The following is a 9,331-nucleotide window of genomic DNA, read 5'->3' as shown; positions in this document are numbered from 1 at the left end:
CTCTCCGCCCACCCCAGGCTCTGGAACTCCAGGCACCCTCCCCCCAACCCGGTGGCCCCAGCTCCCAGCCCCCCCTCCCCCCGAGAACACTGCTCCCCAGTGTCCTCTGGAACGCCGGAGTGGCTGTCGGGTTTCGAACCCGGGCGTCGACCCTGGCCCTTGGTGCGCTCAGCCGAGTCGCTGGCGCTGCCTTTGCCCCCACATCAATCATTTAGGGGCTAGCTCGGGCTACTGCGGCCCGAGGAAGGGGGATGGTACGGAACTCGAGACAGGGGACAACTCTATCCCCCGAGGCGGCTGCGAAACACTAGCCGGGGAGGCCCCCGCCCTCCCTCGGTGCGCCTGTCCCTCCCTCCTTCCAGCTCCTCGGCTCCCACATCCCCGCCTCCCGCTCCGGGGGCGGCGGCGGCGGCGGCGGCGGCGGCTGCGCCCGCACCGCGCGATGCCCAGTCACCGCAGCAGCGCCGCCGCTGCCGCAGCAGTCTGCCGCCGCCGCCGCCGCCGCTGCCGCAGCGCGGGCGACCGCGAGCCCGTAGCAGGGAGCCTGGCGAAGGCGCCGCCGAGCCCGCGGGCTCCTGCCAGTCGCTGCGCTGCTTATAACCTGATTATTGTTTCTATTTATTTTTTTAGGAAGGGCTGCTCAGAATAAGGTCTTCTCTTGAATCGGCAGCGACGCCCCCGGCGCGTGCACAAAGGCTCCGACGGCGGCCGGCGGGGACTGCCGAGCGCGCGGGAGCCGGCGCCAGAGGTCGCCTGTGCGCGACCTAGCCAAGCCCCAGGCACCATGCCGCGGCGCCTGCAGCCCCGGGGAGCAGGCACAAAGGGCCCGGCTGCCACAACCTTGGCGGCTTCGGAGGCCGCCTCGCGTCCCCATCCCTCCGCCTCCGGGGACCCCCCAGCATCGGCCAAGCCGCTGCTGCGCTGGGACGAGGTGCCCGACGACTTCGTGGAGTGCTTCATCCTGTCGGGCTACCGGCGGCTGCCATGTACGGCGCAGGAGTGCCTAGCCTCGGTACTGAAGCCTACCAACGAGACGCTCAACTTCTGGACGCACTTCATCCCGCTACTGCTGTTCCTGAGCAAGTTCTGCCGCCTGTTTTTCCTGAGCGGCCAGGACGTGCCCTTCCATCACCCATGGTTGCTGCCGCTGTGGTGCTACGCGTCGGGCGTGCTGCTGACCTTCGCCATGAGCTGCACGGCGCACGTGTTCAGCTGCCTGTCGCTGCGCCTGCGCGCTGCCTTCTTCTACCTGGACTACGCGTCCATCAGCTACTACGGTTTTGGCAGCACGGTGGCCTACTACTACTACCTGCTGCCGGGCCTGAGCTTGTTGGACGCCAGAGTGATGACACCGTATGTGCAGCAGCGCCTGGGCTGGCACGTGGACTGCACACGCCTCATTGCTGCCTACCGCGCGCTCGTGCTGCCCGTGGCCTTCGTGCTGGCTGTGGCCTGCACGGTGGCCTGCTGCAAGAGCCGCACAGACTGGTGCTCTTACCCGTTCGCGCTTCGCACTTTTGTCTTCGTCATGCCGCTCAGCATGGCCTGCCCCATCATGCTCGAGAGCTGGCTCTTTGACCTGCGCGGTGAGAACCCCACGCTCTTCGTGCACTTCTATCGTCGCTACTTCTGGCTAGTGGTGGCCGCCTTCTTCAATGTGAGCAAGATCCCCGAGCGCATCCAGCCAGGCCTCTTTGACATCATTGGCCACAGCCACCAGCTCTTCCACATATTCACTTTTCTCAGCATCTATGACCAGGTGTACTATGTGGAGGAGGGCCTGCGCCAATTCCTCAAGGCGCCGCCTGCTGCACCCACCTTTTCTGGCACAGTGGGTTACATGCTGCTGCTGGTGGTCTGTCTGGGGCTGGTCATCAAGAAGTTCCTAAACAACTCGGAATTCTGCAGTAAAAAGTGAACCTTCGCCTTGGAGGAGGCCGCTGGTTTGCTCACCTATTTGTTTGGAGTTTCTGTTGTTGCTACTGTTGGTTTGTTTTCAAGTTTTGTTGTGTTTCCTTCTTTGCTCGAAGAAGGTGCTGCAAAACCACAGGGAAAAAATCCAATGCAACAAGGGGGTCTCAGTGCACTTGGGGCTTTTGAGGAGGGAGGTGGTTCCAGCAGGAGGGAGAGGGTCACTGGTTCTTGCCCCTGGAAAAATTCTGGTGGTGTCTCTGACATCCAGAGGCAGTGAGGAAAATCCCAAATAAAACCCCAAACAGTTCGGTTTTCCGGTCACTTTCTGTGCCAGTGGTAATGACAAGTAGCCCTTGTGAGGTCAAGTATGCAGTAAAGAGGGTAAGTAGACAAAATCGTTGGGTACTTCCATTTCAGTCTGAGGAATGCTTGGATTTGTCAAAAGAATGGAGCTTTGTAGGAAACGGGCACAAAGACACAAACCCAGGGCTTAACCTACTAGAAAATGCATGGAATGTGAACACAAGTTAATTATCTCAAAATGTTTCTCAGATGTTATTTAAATAGTAATATATACAATGATTTTTCATGATTTATCAAAGCCTGTGATATGCACTGAATTGTCTTTGTTACATAGTTTTGAATTTTGCAGCCCTTCTGCATTGCATACACTTGAACTGGACATCAGGGCAAGCTGCTTGAGAATTCTCAACTACTTTTTTAAACAGTGTTTTCTGAAGGTGTATGTGTGTCATGATACAACTGTGAATTATTCTACCTTAGGGACTCTGGTTAAACTATTGTTGAGGAGCTCAGTGGTTTGTATACATCCCAGATTCCAATTTACTTTAATGTATTCCACAAAACCTTTCTTATTTTTTGTTTTGTTTTTGATTTTATTGTTTCCTTCTCTAATTATTTAAATTGCCACTAGAATAATGTGCCTTTTGAAGGAATGCCCAAAGGACCAGTCCTCAAACATAGTTTCATGCATGGGGAGAGCAGTAAGAATAAGCTTTTCTTACTTTACTGCAAATCAGGGTCTAACATTCCACCCAGAAGAGAAGGAAGATGGTGTTGATTTTAAGTTTTTGGTAGGACTGGAAGTAGCTTACCGGGACCTGCAGAGCATTTGACTTCTCTAAGAGAAGGAGTCAACCCGCTAAAGTGGCTGTGGTTCTTAATGCAGCCATTGGGGGAAGGTGAGAGGAAACTGTTCTACACCGATGCCATTTATCCTTGCTTAAAATTCAAAACATAATATGCAGGAATAACTGAGGCAGTTAAATTATGGAAGTCGGGAGCATATTACTTGAGTTGTAATTGAAAATGTTGAGTTAAATAACATTAACTTTGCATAGTTAAAACCCTGAAGTCTCATTTGGATCCCCACTATGGAAATGAATGGCAGTGGCCCTAAGTCGTTGAAAAATTAGTGAATGTGCTCCTGCGATCCTTCCTAACAACAGCATTGGCCGATGTTATTTAAGACATTTCTCATAAACAATAACCTGTACTTGAGATAACAACTCTAGGTTAACACAAAACCACTGAGGTGGCTTATTGAAATACTTATCACACTTCCTGATAAGTTCTTTTGGTTAAGAGCCAAATAAGTCATTGAATGGGGAGTCTTGACTTCATAGTATAATTTAGATCAAGCACATAAGGTAGATGAACACTTACCTCAGCACTGGTAGGCTGGATCTCCTTAAAAGATCTGTTTTTGTTTATGCTTTTAATCTCTACTGTATTTGTAAACAGAGAGGCTTGGCACAATTCCCTGGAGTAACCAGTATTCTTGTGTGTTAATCTGCACACAGAAGTTAACTTTACATATGTCTATATTTAATTTAGAACCTCTTAATGAAATTGTAAATACACTTTGCACATTTGCTGATGGGTGTCTGTCCAATCTTACGCAAAGTGCAAGGAGGTTCCCCTTAGGTGATAGAGGCTGAGAATTTGTGCCTAGCACAGATGTTTTTCCTCAGCTATAACTTAACTCAGTGCATGTATTCAAGGACAGTTGTGGAAATCAGGATATTTCCACATGCAAACTTATTTGCATGTCATTGCTGTCTCTTCTAGAGCTCCAAAGAATGTTAGTGTGGAAGCTAGAGAAACAGGTCGAAGAGTGGTAGCTTCCTTGTAAAATGGGACCTCCCCTTTCAGATGAAACTTTCAAGGGACAGATTCTAAAAAGGGTCCATGAGTTTGAGAACAAGAAATAAACCCCATATTTGTCATTTTAAACTTTTGTAGGAGATGTTCTGGGTCTACAAATAGAATTATCTTCTTGCCCTGTGTCTTTGTCCTTAAACAGAGGCCACTTAAGGATAAATTTATACCCATATCATTTTCAAGTGATTATGATGCATGAGCCCAGTAAGGTGACACAGTTTTCCCCTGAAAGTTTTCAGCACCCCGTACGTCCCAGAGTGAATGAGGACTCACTTTCCTTCCCTTTGCCTTTTCCTTCCTCCACTTTGCTTTCCCTCATTCCATCTCAGTTTTTATGTACCACATATAACATTGATAAAAGGACATTCTGGTGGAAAACAATGGTTTGACTTCACTTCATATTTGCAAATAGATACCATATATGCTATAAAGGACCAGGGATGATTTGTGAAACTATGTATGTTATTTGCTAAATTATATCAGATTTCTGTCCAGATGAATGATGATATTTTAGAAGCAGCAAATATTTACTGAGTTTCCATTTGCATGGAACTAGCCAGGTATATTATTACATATTTCAGGGGTAACACGGCAGTCAGAATAAAATATCTTTAAAAAATATCTTTGACATTCTCCATTTTGCCATACCCATTAGAATTCAGTTTTGCTTTATTGTGTTCAGCTGTTTGAAATGTAGAACAAATGATAAATAAGAATGTACTCCATTATCTCTGCAAAACCTATTTTGCCAGTGGAATTTTGAAGCAGATTATGTAATACATTTTATTTTTACTTGTTAGTCATGATCTCGATGACATCTCAAGGAGCAGCGTCATAAAGTCATGCCTGGGAAATGAGGGGGTCTGACTTCAGAGCCTGTCACCTTGGGGGCTGGTCTCAGGCTGACTCAGCTGAGTGGGTTGGCTAAAGGGGGTTCCTTTCTTCCATGTCCTTGCAGCTACACCCTCAGGTGAAAGGGATGACCTTCCCAGAGAGAAGTGAGTTTTTTGGTCATGTCATGACTGGCTTGTAAAAATAAATGTGATCTTTTCCACTGGCCATACACTTTCTATAAATAGCCCGGGAAGAAAGTATGGGGCTTCAGAGCTGGCCAGAGTGGCCTTCACATGTTTCCATTCATAAATCCTACCCTTAAGTGCTTGCAGTTAAAAACCATTTAGCCTAATTCATCATGCCACTTCAGGGGAATCATTTCTAAGAATGCAGAATTGGGGGGATGGAGGTGATTTTTATTTTTTCTGATTTGGTGCTGAATCTGAGGGCTCCCAGCAATAAAGAACGGGGATTGTTACCTTCAAATCTCTTCTCAGTTTTATTTGGTTAATCTGCTCAAAGCTATAGTAGGAGACAGGTACAGTAGGAATTATCTCCATTTCGAGGTTCTACCAAGGCACAGAATGAAGTTTTCAAACTGGCATTAGAATGTGGGGATGGCTGTGTGCTCAGCTGAGTGTTTTTTGCTAGTTTGCATGGCTATGATGCCTGGCCAAGCACACAGACACTGATTGGAGATGTATGTGGATACAGGTATATAATTTATAATTGTAAAACAGTGAAGTGAGATGTGGTTGGTTATCCTTGAATTTAGATTATAAAAATCTTAAACAGAATGTTACCAGGTAAATAGTTTTTATCATCTTGGATTGTTCTTCATCTATTAACATCTACCATGCTGACTTTACCCTGTCAGTATCTTTTGAGTTGATTTCCACATTTGTTCATGTAATCCTTTTAATAATCATTGAGCACCTACTGCATAGAAGACATTGGTCAAGGATCCATCCATATTATTACAGTTTGGTTCTTTTCTCCTTTTGGTTAGCATAAGAGCAATGCATAGAATCTTATTTCAATTAACATGCTAACTTACCCAGAATCAATTTCTTTCCTTTCTCTCTCTTTTTTTTTTCTGTCTGCTCCTAGGCCTATGTGAATTTTATTATTAAAAATAATTTAAAATTTTAATTACATTGAGGGTGAAGGGATAGCAGGCATATGTACATAGAAAGGGTTGGAAATTTTATCATCACTACTAATAGAGATACTAATCACAACCACTTTTGGGGTGGTTAATAGTATTCATGTCATTATGAAGCAAGTTTCATCCAAAGTGCCTAGAGTGTGATGTCATTAAGTGTCTGAATTTCATAGATAACATACTTAAGTTTTAAAAGTATGAGCTTAAATCTCCAAAGATTAACTGACATTCTTTAACCTTTTCTTCTTTTAAGGTCATTGTATTGTAATCTATAAAACAAGTCTTAGAAAAAAAAATTGATCTAGAGTAAATTATAAAGAAAAAGTATCAGATGTGGAAAAGACAGGAAGAAGGCATGAGATGGGGAGAACAAGGAGGATTAGACTCAAAGAGTTACAATGGGACAGCAAGTTCAACTATGGACAATTTCTCCTGAGTTTTAAGTTTTGTCCCTAGAAAAGCATGTGAACTCGCATGGGGTTAGCACTCAAATGGACAGGCAAGGAATTCTATTTGGCAGCCTAATCACATCCTGTAGCTTTTGACCTGAGCACCAGTGCCAAGGTACATTTTGAGTAGTACATTTACCCCTAGCTTAATGTCCTTAATTTGTTTCCATAAAAATTAGGACGTAAGGCAAAAAGGCATTAGGGGATAGCACCAGCCAATTGTAAATCACCTTTCAAATCATCTCTTTAAAGGATTGCCAATATCCTCTGACATAAATTGCCTGACGAAAAGCAAACAAGCCTAGACAAACTGAAAAAAGAAGGCTTTCACTGGTTTAAGCTGAGCACTACTATATTCCAATGTGATAGGCCACACACCTTCCTGGTGAAGATTTTATTCCTTCTTCAATACTATGAATAGTTCTCTCTTAATTGTGAAAATGGATGTCAGTTCTTCTTAGTTACTATTCTAAAAATTGAATGCAAATTTTTGTTGTTGGTTTAAAAGGACAAATGTATTGTGTTTCTGATTTGCAGATTTCTAACCAGTTTGTGGGCTTTTTTCTTTTAGAAGAGCTTCTTAAGAGTCTGTGAGCAAGTTGCAGAATTAGAGTATTTATTTATAGGTCAGAGGCCAAGAATGCTCATTTGGCTGTTAACTCTGGCAGGATGTGAAAGCTTTGAATACATATGCAACAAAATGATCACTTATTTACTATTTAACTCAATGGAAAATAGCCTTTCATTTGAACTTTGGAAAACGTTCCCCAATGTATTGCGCACCTAAATGTTATGCATGATCCTTAATATTTTTTGTTCTTAACCTATCTCTGAAAGCTATTCCAAACATGGCATTCCTCAAGGAATATTTCTTGAATGTGCAAAATTATTCTTGAATGTGTAAAAGGGGCAGGCCACCTTTCTCATGCCTTACAGCTCCACCTAAAATATGCAATAAGCACTCAAGGAGGAGTGGAGGGGTCTGCAGATGGTTATTTAACCATGCTGGAGAAATGGCCCTACTCCTCCTCACAGCTCACCACAACATTGAGAAAGGACACCATGTAAATAAACCTTTGTTTCTAGATGAGGGGAGTACAGGGACACATTAGTTTCATTTTTTCTTTTAGTTCCACATCCAGTTAGAAAGCATAATCTGTTTTTAATACGCTGGATGCAAAAAAAAAAAAAGAAAATTAATAGGAAAACATTTTAAAGAAGTATTCTAATTTTATATTTTAAAAGTTTATAATAGCAATTTGTTTGTAAAAACAGGCCTTAGCACATAGATGAGAACCAGCGCTTTTTGGAAAGCCTCATTTTTGTCTTGGGAGTTTAATCACCCTGAGCTCTTACCCAAATGATAAAGACCTAGTAGGTCTTTAAAAATGTAAATAATGTATAGTTTAAAGAAAGGTAAAAAAAAAAAAAAACTTTTTAAAAAAGAAGGAAACAGGTCAGATATGTTATAGGTGTGTAACAAGTCTAAATTAAAAGTCTTTTAAAAATTCTAGTTAGAAACTTCATTAAATTCACTCTCCCAGCAAGGCTTAACACAGAACGTCTACTTTTCTACCAGGTTGATTTTCTTTTTTGGAGGCTATGAGCAAAATTATTGTAAGCCACTGAGTACCCAGGCAGTAAAGGAATGAAGCACAGTTCACTTTGATGAGGGTATAACCACAGCTAATGATGCAGCCAGGAAAACGTACAGCCCTGACACGCTCCTCGTTTCTTTGGAGTGGAAAAGGAGCGTAGAGCCCCCTGCCATCGTTACACACATCAGGCAAGGGCTATCTGCATTGCAGGGCTGGGGACGACCCCGTGGCTGCTCTTTTATCTGCATAAAGCATGTGGTAGCTCTGAACTCATTTCAGCCCTCTCCCAGGCCATTCCCACCACCCTGGAAGCTTTGCGTTCCACAACCTCAACCTTGAAGACAAAAGGTTTCTAAAAGGATTCCGTGTGTATTTAGGCCTTGTCAAACCATCTGCCTTACTAGGTTCATCCATTTCCAAACCAAGGATTTAAATAGGATTACTGTGCTCGGATTTACAAGAATGTACAACCAACAGGTTCCCTTTGGCAGTAAAGGGCATTAATTGAAGGCCATACTCCTTTTTTCCCTCAGGTCAGAGGTAGAGGGTAGATTTCACAGTGACCAAATAGAGACATTCTTATGTCAGTATTTTTTTTTTAAGTTCATTTAATGGTGATAATGGAGGGAGAAAGGAGTAAAAGATAATGCAGGTATGAAGAAACTGAAAGATCCCACTGCTTGCTAAATTAATTCTTCTTGGGCTACCTGACTCCAGCCATCACCTACATCCTAAACAGCTGTATTTAGCCAGGTAGAGAGGCTTCTCAGGATGTGTGAACTTCCACACAGGGACTGCAGTGTGGTTTGAAATCATTAATGTACTCTACCAGAGAAGCATTATTTAATCATAATTCCACATTACCTGATAAAATAATCTATAAAAGTAGATATCACTTTGGTCAATTCTGTGCATGTAGCTAACAAAATTGTGATTCATTTCTCTTGTATAGTTTGCTATGATTTGGGTTTTCTGAGACAATTGTTCCTTTATGATCTTGAACATGGAATTCTGTAAAATAATATAACTATGTATTTTTTGCTGAAAAACAAATGTATGAAATAAGAATAAATTATTTGTAAGCATAATGTTGAGGACTGTATTTATATGCCTTCAGCAAACAAATAATTCTTAAATTAATAGTAAGTGTGTATAATATTAATACACACAACAGGAGAAAACATCCT

General features: G+C 43.3%; 1 protein-coding gene across 1 annotated transcript; it reads left to right on the top strand.

Moving 5' to 3' along the window:
- The first annotated feature begins 528 nt into the window (after positions 1-528).
- Positions 529-7,088, top strand: PAQR9 (progestin and adipoQ receptor family member 9). The gene has a single exon (XM_047099538.1). It carries the CDS (start codon positions 785-787, stop codon positions 1,916-1,918), a length of 1,134 nt encoding a protein of 377 aa, XP_046955494.1. The 5' UTR covers positions 529-784; the 3' UTR covers positions 1,919-7,088.
- Positions 7,089-9,331: the final 2,243 nt, after the last annotated feature.

Source organism: Lynx rufus, unplaced genomic scaffold (genome assembly GCF_022079265.1).
Source record: "Lynx rufus isolate CCGP_SWC_20201006 ecotype Redwood Valley unplaced genomic scaffold, mLynRuf1.p SCAF_5, whole genome shotgun sequence".
Classification (NCBI taxonomy): domain Eukaryota; kingdom Metazoa; phylum Chordata; class Mammalia; order Carnivora; family Felidae; genus Lynx; species Lynx rufus.
This window is presented reverse-complemented; position numbering and strand designations above follow the sequence as displayed.

Bases quoted from the DNA above. Each gene is read 5' to 3' on its own strand.
- PAQR9 (XM_047099538.1), top strand. From the start codon at position 785: ATGCCGCGGCGCCTGCAGCCCCGGGGAGCAGGCACAAAGGGCCCGGCT.